The 20724-nt window shown below is 39.5% G+C and overlaps 2 protein-coding genes and 1 long non-coding RNA gene across 3 annotated transcripts; 2 read left to right on the forward strand and 1 right to left on the reverse strand.

Moving 5' to 3' along the window:
* The first annotated feature begins 7782 nt into the window (after nt 1-7782).
* LOC134633121 (uncharacterized) lies at nt 7783-8370 on the forward strand. Its single transcript, XR_010094673.1, has 3 exons — nt 7783-7889; nt 8146-8202; nt 8295-8370. It is a non-coding gene; the product is annotated as an uncharacterized LOC134633121 (long non-coding RNA).
* A 601-nt stretch (nt 8371-8971) lies between these two features.
* On the forward strand, nt 8972-13769 carry LOC134632590 (progestin and adipoQ receptor family member 4-like). The gene is made up of 3 exons (XM_063481276.1): nt 8972-9291; nt 10245-10463; nt 11600-13769. Exons 1-3 carry the CDS (start codon nt 9123-9125, stop codon nt 12031-12033), a joined length of 822 nt encoding a protein of 273 aa, XP_063337346.1. The 5' UTR covers nt 8972-9122; the 3' UTR covers nt 12034-13769.
* Nucleotides 12642-20625, reverse strand: pelo (pelota mRNA surveillance and ribosome rescue factor). The gene is made up of 13 exons (XM_063481275.1): nt 20417-20625; nt 19892-19984; nt 18912-19062; nt 18104-18194; nt 16945-17108; nt 16422-16482; nt 15892-16053; nt 15764-15810; nt 15493-15566; nt 15335-15406; nt 14881-14955; nt 14671-14702; nt 12642-13612 (listed from the first exon to the last, which is right to left on the reverse strand). Exons 1-13 carry the CDS (start codon nt 20455-20457, stop codon nt 13518-13520), a joined length of 1158 nt encoding a protein of 385 aa, XP_063337345.1. The 5' UTR covers nt 20458-20625; the 3' UTR covers nt 12642-13517.
* Between the last annotated feature and the right edge of the window lie 99 nt (nt 20626-20724).

The following is a 20724-nucleotide window of genomic DNA, read 5'->3' on the forward strand; positions in this document are numbered from 1 at the left end:
TGTACATTTTAATTTATGGTCTTGGAGGTTTCTTCCTGTTAAAAGGGAGTTTTTCCTTCCCACTGTCGCCAAGTGTTTGATCACTGGGGCTCATCTGACTGTTAGGGTTTTAATTTTTTTTGTTTTTTTTACAGGTTACAACATGCTGCCGAATACAAAAGGCCAAGATGGAAAGGCTGCAGGTGAATTCAGTGGAAAGAGCCTCAAAGGTGGAGTTCTTTCTCCTGAGCAGCCAAGTGTAGCACCGCTGGAGGGCCTTTCCCTCCGACAAGCAATAACTCGTGGCGCAGTGCCTTTTTCCCCGACAGGTGGTGTCCATGCTGAGGTGTCAAAAGAGAAATACCAAAAGCTTGTTTCCCCTTTGCCACAAGAAAAAAGCTACAAGCAGACACCGCTGGTCCTTCAGGTTACACCAGAACCAGCCCCAGCACTTCCTGCCAAACACCCAAAGTCTTCAACCACAGGTCCACAGATCAAGGGAGAGAAGGTCCCCATAGCCAGACCTGCACAGGGGGTTTCCCAGAGTAAACCAGCACCAGGCCCAGCAGCTGTCTATCCAGAAGGCAAGTACCATTACCAGGGTTAATACTAGCACCAATATGTCATATTACATATCGCTGTGGTGACCCTAATGAGAGAGAGAAAAGAAGATGTATAAATGTAGTACTTCAGGGGAAATCTTATCAAAGTTATCGCTGTTATTACTGGAACTGCAAGTAACCTTTTTCATGGAACTGGAAGTTTCATTCTCGTTAACAAAACTGGGTAACAAAAAGTTCTTATAATTTAGTTTGGTTTGCATTAGTTTACACACACTGTGGATGCACAAAAACATAGATTTTTGACATTTTCTACACTACAAACGATAAGCTCATTGTCGCAGGTTTGGTCAAATAATCTGCATAAATGCTGATGACATTTATGACCTCTAGGTTATATGACTGGGAGAGCTGTGCCTGAGCAAAAAGCTGCAGAGGTTATTTTGGTGGTAGACAGCACCGGTGAGGGGAACGCTGCCCCTGAAAGCACCAAAGCTGTTCCCGAAACAGAGGCAGCTCAAATTACAGAAACCACCGCCGCTGTTCAGGAAACAGCGACTGTCGTTGTGCCTGAAGTCGCACCAGAAGAAGCCAACATCAAACATGAGGCTGAGGCAGAGATTGATAACCCCGGGGTCAATGGTCACCCTGCAGGGGAAACTGGGGCAACGGGTAAACTAAGTCTCAAACTAAGTGGGTGTGATTACTAGACGTGGCATGCATGCGTAGATGTTTAATGAATGCTGTGTTTTTGTCCTAACTCTCAGTATTCTGATGATATCATAGCTGTTATGATCTCACAGGGTTGATCGCACTGTTCACTCTGTACCATGTTAGTAGTTGAATTCAAACTAGGCTCAATGAACATTTTCAGGCCATCCAGACCCCTCAAGGTGACAAACACACAAATGCCAGTCGTTTGTTTGAGAGTGAATCGTTGCTGCTGGTCCTGGTTCTGTTTTAAAATGATTGTAATTGTGTTGCATGTTTTCTTAAGTGCTGACTTAAAATGTGAAATTACCAACCTTTTTGTTTGGACTTTTTCTCTTTTTAATGCCAAACCCCACACCTAAAAATTGATATCTAATGGTTTTAAAGTAATGTTTTGACAAATTTGTTTATTTGCTTTATTGATATTATCACTGCTCCCAAAGGTGAATTGAAAGACAGGCGGTGCGCCTAACTCAACCTTTTAAAAAAACTGTTTTGCTACAACTGGAAGCTTTCTGCTGAGGTGTGACATGCTGGTGAGGATTAGTGGGTTTTAGTTCTTTTGATTAGCTGTTAGGCTATATTTCTGGACTTTATGCTAAGCTAAGCTAACTAGCTATACAGCTACAGGAGCAAATATGCATATTTCCTAAATTTTAAACTGCTTTTATTGTTTGGAAGTACATGACTGAAAAGTTCACCAATTTAAAATATGTCATTTAGATTGAAGGGTGTTTTGTGACATTTTAACTTTTGTTCCGAATTTAATTACAGCGTATTCACTGCATGAGTTGAATTGCAAGTTTAACCCACTAATCTGATTTTTTTTTCACTGCTAACTGTTGATGCCGCAACACCTGAAAGAGCAACTGTAGATGGATCAATGCCAATCACACTCTGACCTTTCAGTTTCTGTTTTTCAGAGAGTGGAAGAGGAGCTTCAGTCTCCAAGGGTCAAGGAGCTAAACCAACCAAACATGGTAAACATTTCTCTCTTTTCTTTGAGTAACAAAAAGAAAGCTTCCAACTCTGTCAGAACTGCCTTAATTCCTCATGTCAGAGGTTCAATGAGGCACTGAAAGACATCAGTGTTTAATAATCAGTAAACTGTAATAATAATAATAATAATATAATCAGTTACTGATCAATAATAATAATCACCAACGTGATTACATTTAGCAGTCATTTAAGCTGCTGGTGTTACTACTGATCCTCTTTTACGAACACAAAGTCTGCCTGTTTGGTAGATTCCTCAAGTCTAAAGTTCATATATGTGTGGTGGTTGTTGTGCTTGTGATACTACATGCTGTCTGTTACAGACTGTGGATCATCAGGAGTACCAAATGGGCAATGGATGAAAATCCCTAGACCTGGTAAACTGAGAGTCTCTTACTATAGTACCAGTGTGTCTTAATATGATTATCATGCACTATATTTAAAGCTCTAAAGCTCTCTGTTTGCTAAAATTTCCACTGTTTCTCCATGTGAAACGTATGGCAAAAGGAAATTAAATTGTTACAGCAACCTCTTCACTCATAAATAAAAAAGTCAAAATATTAAAGGGAGTGAAAACAAGTCTTAACTTTGGTTTCTGATGTCATTTCAGATTATAACGCAGGTGCTGGAGCGTCTATGGGCACAAACACCAAAGGTATATCTAATAATAAGACCATTTTGCACAGGTATAGCATTATTTTTGCTTGTTGTTCATATTGTTTGTTAGTGATTCTTGAAGTTGCTTTGAGGTTATGAAGCAGGAGCAGATGCTCAAAAAGGAAATGGTGTTAAACGCAGGGAGAAATACACTGTCCTCATGTTTAAATGTCTGTGTAATACTTACAAAGGAGCTGTGTGCTTATTGCTGATTTAATGGTTTAAAACATAACATTAGATCAGGCAGGCCACAAAGTCAAGGTGAGTCCCAGGTATGAGATGAAGGCTCAGGTGATCTCGTACATTACACTGCAATTACACTTTATTTCATTTGCCTACTTACTTGCATCCAGGACTGTTATTCAAAATAGCAATCTTCTTTGACTCAACAGTTAATCATTTAAAGTCAAACTTATCATATTTGACATATAGTCAAATCTTTGATTCCTTGAGAGTTTTACATCATAAGTGTGATTTTTCTCCCTAAAACATGATAATGTATATATGCAAATAATTATTTAACCTCTTAAGCCCCAACGCCCCCAGATACGGGGGAAAAGGCAGGAGATCGGTTAGGCGTTGGGGCTTAAGTGGTGAATCTCTTTCTTTTTTTTTTAAACTGTCAACATTTTTTGACAATTATTGCATGGGTCAGGCTTTAACAGGTAAAATCTGTTAACAGTGATCTTAGTTTTTAGTTTCACAAAACAATGTCAGGATTCGTAGCTTTATTTTCAAGGCGTTTATTTTGTAATTCCTCATTTACATGAATGTGCTTTCTTCCTTGGTGTACACACACACACACAGAGAGAATTTGAATTTTTTTTTTCCAAAAGGTTTTATTGCAGGAAGCCAAATGTTCCCTGGACTCGGCAATGGATACGGAGCAGGTAATATTTGCTGGCAGTAAATGTCTTGATCACAAACAGAAAAAGTTTGATGTAATTTTTAAAGTACAATCTGATTTGTGTAGGATTTGGGGTATTTGTTTGGGGGGTTTTTTGTTCTCAGCTGAAGTGAGGATATTTTTCCTGTATTCACTCAGGTTTTGGACGAGGAGGCTACCTTGGAGGTGAATATAGGAACGGACATACTTTTGGAGGTGAACTTTTAAATGGAAACGCTTTAGATTTAGTGCGTTGTATCAGTGTGTAAGATGATGAGTAGTTAGGCGTAAGGAAGTTTGCATCTTTAAAAATCTGCCATTGTAATTTTACTGAAATATTGTTGTTTCTCTCTGGAAATGTTGGGCCATATTTTGACTGCCATTGTTGGATATTAAGAGCTAACATAGTTTGTGTTTTGCTGCAGGTTATGCAAATGGCTACGGTGCAGGTGTACAGCCTGACTATGCAAGTAAGAGCATTTTATGACATTTAGTTGAGAAATGTTGTTTTGCAGCAGTTAATTTTTGTGTAAACGGCAACATTTCTCTGTGTTTCCAGGCCTTGGACAAGGTGTGCCTGTTCCTGATGGCAAATCAGGTATGGTAATGAGTAATAGATGAGGGTGGGTAGTTAGTTATAGCTAAATATAAGATAATCGTGAAGTATATTAGGTAAATATGACACAAAAGGTAAAAATATTCCACTGATGCTGATTGGACAGGTGGCACAGGACAGATTCCATACAATGGAGCTCCAGTGGTTGCTGCTGGAGTAGATGGTAAGACCATGTCACCATGGGAAAAACTGATCTAAGCACGTGTGAGCAGAATATCAGACAGAGAAGAAATCTCCTTTCTCCCGTGGAGTAAAACTTTGATTGAAATTGAAATATTTTTCATGCATTTGTGCAGGGATGAGTCAGTTTGAGCCTCAGTCAGCAGGTCTTGGTCCAAATGGAAAATTAGGCAATACCTATGGTGCCTAGTAAAACTTAACATGTTCACATGTATTTTATTTTAACAAAATACAACTAACCTTTGTTTAAAATCCACAAAAAAAAATTAATTTTAGAGACCTTTAAACACCAGAGTTTTTCCCATTGTTATAGGAATGAGTGAATTTGCCCTTGGTGGACAGAAACTGGGTGCTGGGAAAGGGGAAAAAAAGAAAGCACACATCTTTGAGTTTATATCTAATAACATTGTGCCTCTCTGCAATGCACAACCTTCAACCTTCAACAGTATTTGTCTCTCATTACTTATGTCCCATCTGATCACATGTTCTGCTTAATCTGGTTCAGGTATTGGCATCGGTGGGCTGCAGTTTTCTGGGCAGCCTGTTGGTACGGGAATTAATCGTGCAGGAAAATATGGCACGTCTGTCACCGTGGCTTGGCTGAAATTGTGCTCAACAAAGAGGAAGTATAACCACATTTGTCCCATTTTTTTTCCAGGTTATGGATTGAGTCCCTATGGTGCTGCAGGTGACGGAAAGCCGTTTGGAAAATATGGTGAGAATATATTTGTTTTAAGCAGTCTTTAAAACATACACTCACCAGATTTTAGGATTTGATTTACGTAAGTATTCGGACCTTCTGCAAAAACACTTGAAATTTAGCTCAGGCTCCAGTTTCTCTTCATAATTCCTGCGATTCAGAACATCCTCTGAATTATATAAATTCAACACACTTACTGTTAGTGCCAACTTAGACATGGATCCTATACCTGGAAACTAGCTAATCATTCTTCTAATCCAACAGGAAACGCTCACTAGTCTATCCAGAAATGAACCAGGAACCCAAGGGGAGAGGAAAATAAATTCAAAACTTACACTTAGCTGTGACAAGGCTTCCCGTAAAAAGGTTGTGGTCGTTTTAAACAGTTTTCTCTCCATCTATGCCAGGATATGGAGGGTTCCCCAATGGTGGACAACTACTTGGCCTTGGCAACGCTGGAAATACAGCTGGTAAATATGGTGAGTAATGACAGTCACTAAGTTCTCTTCAGTTTGAATTACCTGGTAAACATCTAAACCTCAGTCACGATCCTCTAACCATTTTTGTTTTTCTGTTTCTTGTGTTCCTCTGAAGGTTATGGAAGGCAGCCTTATGAAGCTCAACCAGCTGGACTGGGCCCAGAAACAAAATCTACTGGTAAATATGATTAAAATAAATAAAATAAATTTAAAAAAAGCCTTTTAAAAATGCTGATTGGCTTGTCGTTATTTATATTTTATATAATTTAGTTGCCACAAACAGATGGCTAACTAAAAGCTAACTTAACGGCATAATGTGTTCATTTGCATATGATACTAATGATTCATTTTCCTCTACTTTTGAAATGACCTCGTATCACCTCATCACTTTTCTTACCGCAGTCATCTCTTATACATGCGGCATGCCAACATCATAGAGCTCGTGCAGCTTACAAACACTGGGTGGTGCCCCTCAGCAAGCTTGCAGAAGTCAGCGAATCAGAAGAAAGTTTTTGTTGTTTTAGGGAATGGGGTCTTAAAGAGAGAGGAGGTAAATGGCTTCTCTCAAACACAAGTGCAAACCTATGAAAACTTCCTGTAAAACACACCCAGAAAAATACAGGAATGAAAAGGATTATAATATTTAATACAGTATTTTTAACGTAGGTGTTCCCCCTGTTTGAAATCTTTATGCTAAGCTGGGCTGAAGTTTGACTGTAGCTTAGACATGAAAGCAGCAGTGGTCTTCTAAATGTAGCTCTCAATGATGAGTCCACAAAAATGCAGACTACAATAAAGAATAAATAAACCAGAGCTGTGAAAACCACAGGGTGACAGGCTGTGCACAGAGAGAAACCACTGTACACAGCATCCATGCATTTGTTCTTTTATTGTATTTCACTTTTTTATGATTTTTCTTTTCAGGCCTGGCTGTGTCACAATATCAACCTGACCCACTCGGGCTTGGACATAATGTGAAAGGAAAACATGGTGAGACTGAGCAAACATGGTGCCACCATGTACCTGTCAGCTCTTATCTGGTTTAATTATCACCTTCATGTTTTCATCTTTGTTTAAGGTGGCGCTGAGGTTCCCTATCTACCGCAGGCTGTTGGTTTTGATGGTGAAGCTAAATTTTCTGGGAAATATGGTACATAATATCTGTTTTATGTGTTTTTTTCTTTTTCTTTCTGTTTTAACTGTTTAAAATAAGATCAACTTGATGATTTGGTGATAATTTCTTAACAGATAATCAGGGAGCTTACCTGTCACAGCCTCTTGACACTGCAGCTGAAGGTAAAACTGGTCATAACTTGTCATTAATTACCCGACCAGTCAGGCTTGAAATGTACAAATAATTTGCATATTTATCTTCATTTTGGCTTAAACAGGTGCAGCAGGTTTAACTTATGACCCCCAGCCCCTTGAGTCCAATTCAGCTAGAAAATCCTACGGTGCGTCTGAAAAAAAATTTGCTTTCTGAGAGATTCACAGAACATATGGACCCCAACATCACCTGCTTCATTCATCTACTCTTTGTTTTCTTTTTTACTCACAGTGAAAGGAGAGCTGCCCACTCCAGGGCCTGCAGCTGAAGGTGTGGGGAGGTTCATTAATGGATATGGTGGGTATAAAAGCTTATTCTGCATTGGTATCTGTTGTGGCTCCACTGTGCTCACGTCACTGTTCATCTGACAATTTCAGAAAACCTGGGCTACATAAATGGCCGAGTGCAACCACAAGGTAATAAAAATAAATAAATAAATAATAATACTGATATCTAGGTTTACATTTATATATTTTTTTCATGCATCTTTTCTGCCCCTCCCCCCCCTTTTGTGGCACTGTCTCATAGTTGCTGTGTTTCCTGCAGCCCCCACCCCCAGCCCCAACCTGGCCTATCCGTCTGTCCCCTCCCGTCTCCCTGCAGAGTCTTCATTCACAGCTGACGCGATGCCCGGTGATGTTCGGCACTTCCCCGATCTAGAAGGGACAGCCGGCCTCACCCTCGACTCAGCACCCACTACAGAAACAGAGGGTATGACTCAGGTGTCCGAGCAACCCGACGACCTGCCGCGTCAGATACACATCCAGCAGCATCTCAAACTGCATTTTCAGCCACAAGGTAAGACCTGAAGGCTTTAAACACTTCTGCACAAACCATCCAGTCTATATTTCTGCTCTTGTTTTCCTCCCAAGTGTTGACATTTTGTCACACTGTCATCAAAAACGGGGAGTGTGGAAGCTAATTGTAAAAGTACATTTCATCATAGTTGTAGTCCTTCTGCATTAGATGTATTTAGTTCAGTCTGTGTACCAGCTGCATGGCTGTTGAATTACTACATATTAAATAATAAATCTGAATATTTCTGTCTGTTTAGGAGCAAAGGACAGGAAATACGATCTGAATGGCTTCTTTGGGGATAGTGGGCATCAAGGTGAGAACAGACCTGACTGTTTTTTCCTATGTGCTGTATTTATCTTAACCAGCCTGCTCACCTTTCTCCTGTATTCTTGCCCCCTCTCACAGGTTAACTCTACTGAGAACAACAAATTGAATCTCTCTTAATTGTTGTTGTTGTTGTATCTGATATAATATGATAGTGATAATTTGGTGTCTTGTTTGTTTAGCATTTTTAATAACATCTCTCAGATTAGTTGAAATATTTCTAAAAACAATAACTCCATCTAATTTATTTTACATGAGAAATTCTTTTTTACTACTTGTGGCAATCATGTGTTTGTTATTGTACAGTATTTGAGTAATTAAAACTACCAAAAGAACCTCAAAGTGGAAGTTGTTTCTTTACTACCTGTGCATGTTTTACACACATTGCTGGTTCTGTAATTTGCAAACCTGTTTTCAAATAATAAGTAGACACAATAAGGAATCGTCAGTGCTGGTTAAGTAAGAGTCACCAAGAAAACAACCGCCCCGTAAGGATTTGTAATCCTTGAGCCTGGTGCAGTTGTAGGCAGACGTGAGTGACAGAAGCACACATGCATTACTGTACATAAGGGAAGTACTTCTGTTTTGTTAAAGTGCGTTACGTAAACCATGAAGCTGGTTAGGTGTGAGTCAGTTACAAGGGAGGAGCAGCTGCAGAAGTGCACATGGCTTTTTCTGGGGGATTACCCAGCTTAGGAATAAAGGCCGTGCGCTGATTGGTCCAAAATCATGCCACTTAGCCAGCTCAACAGGTTGCTTGCATGGACTTATACCTGTCCAATGATGGGTTTTGAGGACCAGAGTTTCCGGCTGGTCGTGGTCAAGACCAGCCTGGGAGTCCCGAGTGCGCCCTTTTTATGATCTAAATGGTGAGGAAGCTAAATGTGAGGGCACTGGCTGCAGGAAGTCATGATGGTGCTTTACGAAGGACCGCGGCTCTTGGACTTTGCAAAGGCTCCTGCTCACCTTCAGTTCAACAAATATGTCCTGACGGGTTACCGGCCGGTGTCCACAGCCGAAGAGTGCGTCAGGAGCCTCTTCTACATGCACAATGAGCTGGGAAACATCTACACACACGGTAAGTCCAGCAATTAACTATGGTTCTTTCAACTGGTGCATGCATGCCTATAAACTTTATTCTGGACTTAATAAGAAAATGCCATTGCAGCCATTCTTACTATACCTGAATCATCATTGAAATATATTTTTACACTTTATACGCAAAGCAAGTTTCTCTCACCTTGAATCGTATTAACCCGCAAACTAAACAGGTCACGCATGTCAACTCTCACTTATGGCCAGATACAAACACACCTGACAAGGATGGGTAATGAGGATATGGGGTATTAGCTGTAATCTGCCCTGGGAATCAGAGCCCTGACAGTGTCCACTGGTTAACTGGGCCGTTGAAGGTGACCGACACCTCTCATCTGTAAATGCCCATACGGATCTTGAGTGAAGCATCCAAAGACAGCTTTGCATAGATTTTGAGCTGCTGTAGAATAAGATATGTGTTAAGAAACCTTTAAAACTTCTGGTTTTAATGTGAAACTTTTCAAGGCTGGCTTAGTCATGGAAAAAACAGCAAACAAAGGGAAATTGATCCGTGCACAAACTAGAAACTTCACAGCCTTGAACTTCAGTAGGCCTTGTCGTCTTCTTGCCCCATTTTCACCATGGCTATCCCATAAGTTCATTAAGCCTAACACTCTTACTAAGGGGAAGTGAAGCGTATTAGCATTAGAGTGCTGCTCGGGCTTCTCTATGTATGTCACCAACTACTCATTTCTAGTAAAAAATACAATTAAACAGAGGAACCGTTTCGGTCCATTGAATTCCTCATATTGTTCTGCAACAGACGGTACTTCTGTGTGTTGCACTAAGGTACTGTGTTTAAAATGCCACTATAAATTAAGCTGACATTAACCTACAGCAGTGGCACATACCTCAAAATACTCAACAAATTCTTTTTAAATTCTGCAGATTTCAGAAAAATAATGATGTTCTTTTTCCATCTTCCTGTCATTTCAGGAATTCCTTTCTTCCTTTTCTTGGTGCTGCTACCTTTTAGTATCCCCTGGAAGGAGGTGGACAGCATCTGGATATGTGTTGTCCACTATCTGGCCTGCCTCTGTCCCACCATGGGATCAGTGGTCTACCATTTGTTCATGAACCACGTGGGAGGAGAACACGTGTACGACACGCTGCTCTCCCTGGACATGGTCGGCGTCTGCCTAGTTAACACCCTCGGTAGGTTGATGAAAGAAAGTAAATGTAACCGCAGAGATTGCTCCTGATGCTAAGACTGGGACCAGAGGGGCTTACCGATCATAACTAAGATGTTTTCAAGTTTTAGGTTTCTGGAATTCAAGCCATTAACAAGATTCAGTTTTTTATTAAAAACAACAAAAAAGACAGCATTGATAAGTTACAACAAAAATTTTAGAAATGCTGAATACTATGGTCTTGATACAGTTCAAGGGTGCCCCTGCATCCACATTTCTTTCTTTTAAAATCCATCCATATATCTTGTAATTCTTATCCGGGTCCAGGTTGCAGGGGTACGAGTGTTAGTAGATACCCACATCCTCCAGTTCTTCTTGGGAGACACCAGGGCATTCCCTAAGCCAACTAAGAGATAATCTTTCCTGGTCAGCCTCAGAGCTTCCTCACAGTGGGACATACCTGAATCACTTCACCAAGGAGGTCCCCAGGAGGCATGCTAGTCAGATACCTGAACCAAATCAACTGGCCTCTTTTGATGTGGAGAAGTAGCAACTCTCTCTAGCAGTAGTCCCACCAACGACCGAGTTTTTAACCCTTTAGTCTAGATGTCGGAGTATTGAGGATTGTCTGATTAGCAGACCTCAATGCTCTGACAGGAGTGTGAACGTGAATAAGAATGGACAAAATACTGTGGTGGTCTTAAAAACAACCAATTAAGTCTTCAGGCAGATTAAAGATATTAAACATTAAAAAATTCCTCCCGGAATCACTTAAGTCGGTCAATAAGCTTAAAAGTCTCATGTAAAGTCTTTTGCAAAGATAGTTCAAGCCTACCAAAAGTCAAAGTCAAGCCTCAAGCCCTCATTTAACAGTGCATTGGATTATCCACAACTTTATGGCTAGACCTCAATAAATATCAGACTGATTGCCATAAAGTTTGTGTTTTTCAGAGGAACCCTGGATCACTCTTGATTTTTTCCTTTAGTTCGACCTAATGGTTAACATTTGTGGTATTCAATATTGGATGGTTTACTCTGGAATTTGCTTCTGAAAAACAGCACCAAAAATAACAAGATACCAAACAATTTTTAGTGTTGACTTCTAAAAATAACCATGCTGACAACAATGCCAGTAACAGCAACCTTGCATTATCTCTCCAGGGGCAATTCCTATCATTTATATCACCCTCCTCTGCTACCCAATCGTGCAACAGACTGCCTTGCTGGTCTATATCCTCCTGTCAGCCCACGGGATCTACTGTGCCACCACTGCCCGCACTAACGTCCGGCGCCTGCGATCGTTTGTCTGGCAGGCCTTGTTCCGTTTCAGCCTCTTCCTGTTTCGGGTTTATGGCAGCGGGGTAGGAAGCCCAAATTCCCTGCGTCTCTTTGTCATCATGGACTGTCTAGCTTTACTGGGAGGGCTTGTCAACATTGTCCAGATCCCTGAGCGCTTCAAGCCAGGATTGTTTGACAACTGGGGCAACAGCCACCAGATAATGCATGTCATGGTTATCTGTTCAATTATCTACCTACACTGGGGCACACTGGAGGATTTAGCCTGGATTAAGAGCTACCAGTGTCCTGCTGAGTGATGCCAAGTGCAGCTAGTTCACGCATGCTTGCAGTCAAGGCTACACTTGAATTTAGCATTCAGTGAGGGCGGAGCATATGGAGGGCCGAAACTGCCAAAATCAATACTCTATAGATATATATTAAAATATTAAAGAAATATGCTATTAACTGCCCAAAAACAACTACTATAAATTAATATAGCCATTAATACGTTTATAAAATCTGATATAAAAATAAATGATTTGATTTATTTCCATATTTACATTTGTATTCCCCCATTTATTTACCTTCCCATTTAATTTTCAATGTATAATTTTTCTAATTACCTAACTTGTCGATTTATTTTTATTTTCTGGCTAGCTACTTTACCTAGCTTTAGCTAACCCCACCCTAGCTAACGTAACTACCCTAGCTAACTTAGCTAGCCTATCTAAAGTAGTTAGCTTTAGTTAGAAGTTACCTTCACACTTTTTTTAATCACAGCCCCTTATTCAGATAATGAAGCAGAAGTGCTTTACTACTTTACCTAGGTTTAGCTAACCCCACCCTAGCTAACGTTAGCTAACCCTAGCTAAATAATTAAATACTAATGTGTATAAAATAATAAGGTTGACAAATGCAAAGGGGGAAAAAAGTGCCCACAAAAAAACAAACAAACTATTCTTTCTTAAATGTAACATTTACATAAGAAGCTAAATTAAATGGGAAAGTCAATAAATATGAAGTTAATATACAGAAGCAAATTGTGTTTTTTTTCTTAAAAAGTTACATTTAAAAATGCACTTTAGTCCTAGCTGCTGAAATTCTTCACAGGGGAAGTTCATAATTTGACATTTTGCCAAAGAAGAATAAGAGGAACCTACAGTGTTCTAACTGTAAATCACATCATTGCATCTAATTGAAAATCCTGAACATACTTGATTTATAGAAGTCGATATGCAGTAGTTTGGGGTGTAATGCCCTTAAATAGTTTTTTAAATGAAAGAAAAAAATAACTGTGAGAAAGAAAATATCTATTTTTATATCTTGGTCCAATCTGTATTTAACCCATGAATGGTGATAACAGAGAGAAATAACAGGAGTAGTTGCATGCTTCTGCTGTTTAATTGCAAGAAAGATATATTGTATGTACACTTGACTCAAGAAGTCACTGATTTTGCTATCATTTAAAATGAATGTTTTTTTTGTGACTTGGCAAAAAAATGTTAGATTCATCTTACTGCCCTTCTTGTGAATTGAGGATTTTCTGTCTTTAGCTTAATGTGAACCTTTCAGATAAACTGTCACCTTCAAACCAAAACCATCAAAACTGCATCAAAATAAAGTGAATTTATGGCCACTTTAGAAAATCAGGCATGTTAATTTGATTTGTAAAAGATGTGGCTGTTACAGAGGTGGAATTTCTCACGACTCATTGTTTTATAACACACTGAACATTCCCATGTTTATCTGCAAAACTGGAGGGGGGGGGTGTATCGGAAGAAGTCTGGGGTGTTTGTGTGGATCAGTCTTCATCTGAGCTACTGTTGTCCTCGGCGTCTGAAAGGTCGGCGATGGGAAACCGCAATATGGCAGCCACCCCGCTCAGCTGAGTCAGTTCTGGTGAGACAGTCCAGAATAAATCAAAAGGTGACACATCCTGTACTGCAGACTGGCTTTATATTTAATTATAAAAATGCAATCGGTGCAGTTGTAGCACAAATTTTTGACTTCTTATTTGAGTAAGACATCAATAAAGAGTGAGATTATCACTTTATGTGTGTGGCGTCATCAATTCACTGAGTCCAACTGACAGCGGTAAATTAATCCTACGCATTATTTTTCATTATTTTACTCTTATTAGTGATTTCATGTTAAGTAACAAAACCCCGCAGGAAAAAAAGTGCAGAGGGATGCTCCCATTTGTTTCAGTGGTGCTCCGACAGGGATGACCATACAGGCCAGATAGTTTCTTTGAGGCTTAAGTGATGTAGCTATACATCAACAAAACCAGTGCAGAAGAGGAGAACAAATTAGCAGACATGGATTTTAACCATGATGGTATCAGATTAAAAAAAAAAATCCTATGCAATCCATTGCAAATATTCATGAGAAATTAAATCCAGAAGAAAATGCTAAAAAAAATTAAGAGGCATTTTTTAGAAGTTGCCTGATGTAGTTCAAAAACTGTATATTAACATCAACTGTAAGGTTCACATATGAAAAACAAGAGCATTTTTAGGTTGTGACCCAACCCTCCAATATATCCAGATCTGGGACCAGCAATAGAAGAAGACCAGATTGTCACCCCTAGGCTCAAGTAACTGCTAACAGTTAACCGACTAATATTAATGTAATGACAGCAGTTCAATACTTTAGTGCTGTTGAACGATGTCCTCTCAGTTTTCCTAAAGTCTTGTTCAGGTTCATGAACTTCAACTACTTCAGCTTTTAGCGAGGGACAGGACTGTGGGAAGTTACTTGTCAAATTGAGGAAGTAAGGATGGCGCTGTTGGTATCAGTACTGTGGCTGTAGTGATAGTAATGGGAATCTATGGGGGATTTTTTTACGCATTGAAAACAACGTTACAGGACATCAAGTTGAAAAACGAGAGCTCCTTAGAGCCTGAGAGAGCTAAAGAGTTAACTTCAACTACATGAAGGGAGTAATAACTTACGTTCACCCGAAACATGAAGGCTTGAGAATATTCTGCATGGAAAAGAGAGAAAAAGTCATTAGCCTGATGTTTTCCAAAGTACTTTAAACATGTTCTAGCCAGCATGTAAATCTACAGGAGCCTGAATTTCTACTTTTAACAAAATGACACATATAGTACATAACAAAAATTCAGTTTTTAAGTCTACAAACACAGTATTTACAAAGTTACCTGACAGTGCCACCATTGTCTCTCACATTGTCCACCAAGCGAACGTAGCGACTTCTGGTGGGGATATCCTGATGCCTGACAAAACAAATTAAGCATTGAAACAGGCAGAACTGTGGGCCCGCAATGACGATTTTAAGGATATCTTCTTTTTTTAATATCATAGACGTCCCAGAAAGCTGTCATAAATCAAGTGTTTAAAGAAGAGCAGCCTAAACACTGACTGCTCGGAGCGTATACATGTACATATGCTGACGTCATTATTTGATCCTGGCTGTGGTCAGTATGTGCGTCCACCCTAGTAACGTTATATTGATATGACAAAAATAAAAACACGGAAAGGAAAAGTTCTTTGAACTTACTCATCAGTATGTTAGTGAGCATGTTATACATAAAAAAGAGCAGCAATGAGGCAGAATAACACTGCCTGTCAAAAGCATCCCTCATGCACACCTACCTGAACAACTTGTCGCTTATCAACAAGGTGTCGACAGCGAGGGCCTCAGCAGCTTTCTCCACATGAGCGAGGCTGTGAGGATGCAAAGATATGCAGGTTGTTTATAATCAGTGTTAACAATATAAGTTAACTGTTACATTCCATCATCAAGCACGCACCCGTAGAAGGCTCGGTCAGGCTCATGCTGCAGCATTTTATAGAAGTCTTCCAGAGCTTTCACCTCTCCGGCTGCCTGAGGAGCACGATACAAAACAACAGGTCAAAAATATTTATGTCTCCAGTGAAAAAAATTCATAATTCCACACAGATTAATACAATTTATAATGAAAAATTAGTTTTTTTGCTCAGAGTTTAAAAAGCTGTGTGCACAGTTTAGCAATCATATACACAAATATGCACAAACTCTTAAATCACAGGATGCATAGTCACCTTCGTATCAGACAGCCTATTTGTCACAGTGGGGTCAGAAAGGACTTCTGCAAAACAACAGTTGTCTCAGTGAGTCTGCACCTTATCAGATCAATTTAATTTTGCTGTCAAGTGGCAGCAGCTCCTACCTTTGAGTGAGTACTTATGACCTGACGATGAGTGGACCAGCATGAATTTGGGCCGATTCTCCTGCAGGATCTTGTTGTCCTGCCGTACCGCCTCATTAAAGAGGTAGGTCGTAAACTGGTCCTTCACATAGCCTGGGCTGGCCACCAGGATGCACTTCACAACTGGCAGAAAGTAAGAAAGAAAAAAAAACTCAACTCTTTTTAAATGATATCTTCTGTAAAGAGAAACTACCTGAACCAGCAGTTTACATCCACATCTGTCTAGATTTATATATGTAGTAAAACAGAAGCAATTTAATAAAAGGTATTATGTTTACAGGAAAATAGAGGTTACTACTCTAAAACATGTATGATCCCAGCGAAAAATATCCAGTGAGAGTGAAAAGTCTTTTTAAGTTATAGCATTAATAAACAGTATCAGGAACAAAACACAATGAATGAAAGCTTCACAGCAAACATTAAACTGGAACTGTTACAATAAGTTTAAGAAAAGGCAGAAGTGTATGTCTACGCACACACAACAGCCTTACCATCAAAATTGATGTGACGGAGAATGGCTTGCATCACAGCTTCATAAAACTTCTCCAGTCCCTGCAAACAGACACTTTGACAGTAAGCACACAGGGTGAAAAACTCTCTTAGTGTTACATCCCCAAAGAAAGGGGACAACCAAATTTTTTGTTACAATATCACAGAAATATCACAGAAAACAAACAAAAAAAACAGAGGTTGACTTCCTGAGGCTAAAGAGAAATGTAATCCACTTGAACTCCACTCAATCCCATTTAAAAACATTTAAATATATTTGAATATGTATATCTGCCTACTTTGTTTTAGTCAGTAAGATCCTAACCCCCATGACATCTGCACCAAAACACTCACGCAATATGAAAATTATAATTGGGTTGGCACACTGTGTACATTTTAGCTGTCTATCTTCATATTCAGATTTGGCACTGTGCGCTTTTCAAAACGTCACTCCATTCCCGTTTGCTTGCTTTTAGAGCTCCCGATTCGCTAACAGCTGATCAGTCGCCTATAAATCACTTTTACCTTGTCGTGCTGTGTGCAGCTTCCTTTTCTCTTACGGGGAATGGTGACTTCCACTTTTGCACGAAGCAGCGTCATGGCAGGTGTCACGAGCACCAGGTTGGCCAGGCCTTCCTGCATTACCACAGCAGCCACATCTGCCCTCTGGGTCGGGTCACATGCCTGATCTAAAACGTAGACAATGATATAATGGAAACAAAAAGAAGAAGTTATATTTAAAACGTAATTGACAAAATTTCCAACATCTTCTACGGTGGTTTTCCTAATAAAGCGTTCAGTGATTTTATTCACTCGGCTTACAATTTTTGCCATCTAGAAAAACCTTTCACTGCTTGACCAGAATTTTAAAAAGAAAAGGTCTTTGTTTTGTTTATGACTGTTTATTTCAAGAATAAAAAAGGTTGATATAAAAAATAGTAAAAGCTACTTTGAGCTGATCTTTTATTCGCGTTAGGTCAACAAAGCAGATTTATCAGATTCTAACCCAACCCACACGGGACTTATATGTCCTGCTGAGATCGAACTGTGGACCCTTGTTGCGTGAATGTGTAAATCCCTACACTATGGAGTAAAATTTGTAATGGACGATTAACTCAAAGTATATCTTATAAGAGAACTGTTGACAGCCTGTTGAATTTGAAGAAATCTGAATAAAATAAGAAAACTAGCCAAACAGCTGCAGAAATTTTGAGAACAGTTACCAAAGCCAAGAAATTTCTATCTGCTATAATCAGTTCAATTTTATTTATTTAGTGTCAAATCACAACAACTGTCACCTTTATGTTGTAGGGTTAAGACCCTTCAATATTAGAGAGAAAACCCCCAAAAATCAGATAAACCCCTATGAGCAAGGACTTGGTGACAGTTGGAAGGGAAAACTCCCTTTTAACAGGAAGAAATCTCCAGCAGAACCAGGCTCAATGAGGGGCAGCCATCTTTATCAGAAAACAAGATTTTGAGAGATTTTAAGAACGGTAAGTAAGATCTTACTTTATATATATATATATATATATTACTTATATGTATGTATGTATTTATATACAGAGTCTTTGTGATTAGTTGTAGTAGGAAGTACATGCTTTAAAATAACTGACAGTCAGACATAGCAGTAAACAGTTTATAGTTTTTTTGTGGTCGGAGTACTGAGGTAGCATCTGCTTACCAATTCTATCCAGCACGACGCTGTCCCAGTTCTTTTTAGCCAGAGTGAACTTCCTGTTGAGCTCAAGCTCAATAGTGTGATAAGCCCCCATCTGAAGAGCAAATAAATACAACACAATCACAACTACTTTTCATTTCAAACACAAGTTAGCCTGCATCCCAGGGTTGGGTGGTACATCAGATTAAATCAGTTAATTTCTGCTTTTGTGCAACATGAAAAAGTCATAAAATCAGAGACCGTAAAAGACAGAAACATTGGTTCTTGAGACAGCTGTTGATGGGGTAGCTTTCTTGGTGAAAAGTAAACAGACAAACCTACGAAGCTCTATAAAAGTTTAAAAAAAAACCCCAAAAAACCAATGTTCAACCTAAAAATCAGATAACGGATCTGGTGTCAAGAAGAAAACCACAGCAGAAAAGCAGCTGACATTAGTTGCTTAGTTTTGGTGTCACTTATATTAAAAGAGAGACGATGCTTTTTATGTCAGTCCTGACATAACCCCACTGACACAGTGGAACAACCAGTCTTCACTCAGATGCTGGAAAATAAGTATGGAGTCTGGTCTAAACCATTTTCCAAAGGCTGCATTGACTCCTGCTATTGCTAGCCAGCTGATCCTACTGTTCTTCTCTACAATGTGCAGAATATGTAAAAGGTGCCAATGATGTCGTTGTATTGTCCACAGACGGAGGGCAAGTGCCTTTTTTTTTTTTAATTTAAGACGGGTTCATATAGGAAACAGAAAATAAAAATAAAATAGTAAATATTTCACCCAGCCCATTTACCAGAGCGTTTATAAATCTCAGACCTTGACATATTGGTTCTCCTCTATGTTAGTTCCCTTTACTCTCAGCTGGCAGGCCTGGGTGTCGAAGTCGATAGTCTCCACACACAACGTCAGAGTAGTCCGGACTCTCGAGCTGCCCACGCTTCCTGTAGGGGACTCGGTCTGCACCTTTCTGTGGGAACAGGACAGAAGCCCAAGCTTTAGTTGCTGCACTGATGATGAGCTGTGTATTTTTCAGAACAAAACACTAAGATAGAAGCGTAATGCTGAAAGCTATAACAATCCTTGAATAACACAGAATGACTATAATAAACACAACTTCACACCTGTGTCAGAGCATCGCTCCACACACTGAGTCACAAAGAGGCATAAACTTGAGTTACAGCTACATCAATGCTGCCCGAGGGATGTGGGTGTTTATTTGTTTGTTTGTTTGCTTGAACATTGTGGTATATCAACTACAATGATCCCACCAACACTGAATGGAATACCGATACAAATACTCAAAAATGGAAACTTGCACCACAGATATAACTAGAACTTTTATTAAAGATTATAGGTGGGGGAAAAAAATTGACGTGGTGATATTGTATTGTTACACGAAGACTAAATATGATATTTTATTGAATAAATTACGATACTCTAGGAATACTACAAACAAGAGGCCTGATCCCATGCACCACCATCCTGAGACAATGTTAGCTTAGTCTGACCGAGTGAATTACTATCATAATGGAGGACGTGTGGTCTAATTAATATCTACCTCAATTAGATAATATCAAAATTCATACAATAATCAGGATACATGAATACCATATATTTCTAAAGTATTTCTACAAAGCAGTCTTGCACACACAACCTTTCTTTTGCAACTTAATTGTTACAGTGAGTGTCTAATCTTTAACTTCTTTTGCCAGCATATTTTACAAACCCATGAAATGAAGAAACCTGCATTATTACATGGCTTCACCTGTGTCTTTGTGTAATATATTGATTATTACCTGATAGTCGAGGCTCTTAAGCTGTCCCGCACTTGGAGCAGGTTGTAGGTATGCCACATATCCTCCGCCTCCTCGGGCACCAGAGTCACCTGACTGAATTAAGCGTTGGTGATCAATAAGCCAGGATCTGCACTCGTGTGGTTTTGGTATACAAATTCTTTTTAAATAGAAATGCTCCCAATTTAAGATGCGAAGGTGGTAAAATGGCACAGGAATTCCCAAAGTACATAGTGTGTATTACTATATTTATTAACACAAGTTTGTTTGGTTTACTCCCTAAGGTGTGGTTTGTCAATTCAGTCTGTAAAGCTAAAGCTAAACCAGAAGTTGTAACATGTTAGTAAAGGTTCTGTTTTAACACATATTAAGACAAAATGGTCGGTTTGCTTATTAATACAAAACCCACACCTCTCCCCTTCTCTGAGTGTACACGGGAATGTAACTCACTACACTGACACATGTACAGTCAGCTACAACACAGCAAGCTGGTTAGCCTACTAGCATTAGCCATCAGCGCTCACTCACCCGGCATTATCTTTCTCAATATCTTTATGGAGCAACTTCATGGTTGGATGATTGTATGATACAAACCGAATTATTAGTGTAAAATATATAGGTTAGCAGCTGTCCGGCTAAGCGACATGTTTATCTCTTAGTGAAATAACAAATTAGCCAAGCCATCTCCCAACTTTACAATGAATCACTCGCTGCGTGTTGCCAGGCGCTGGGACATTGCGTCAGCGCCCAAATACGTCGCCTGTTCTTCCAATCATGGTCACTTCCGTGGGAGTAGCTTTTGCTGCGCAACAAATACGAAACGAATACAAACACGA

This window comes from Pelmatolapia mariae, linkage group LG8 (assembly GCF_036321145.2).
Source record: "Pelmatolapia mariae isolate MD_Pm_ZW linkage group LG8, Pm_UMD_F_2, whole genome shotgun sequence".
Classification (NCBI taxonomy): Eukaryota; Metazoa; Chordata; class Actinopteri; order Cichliformes; family Cichlidae; genus Pelmatolapia; species Pelmatolapia mariae.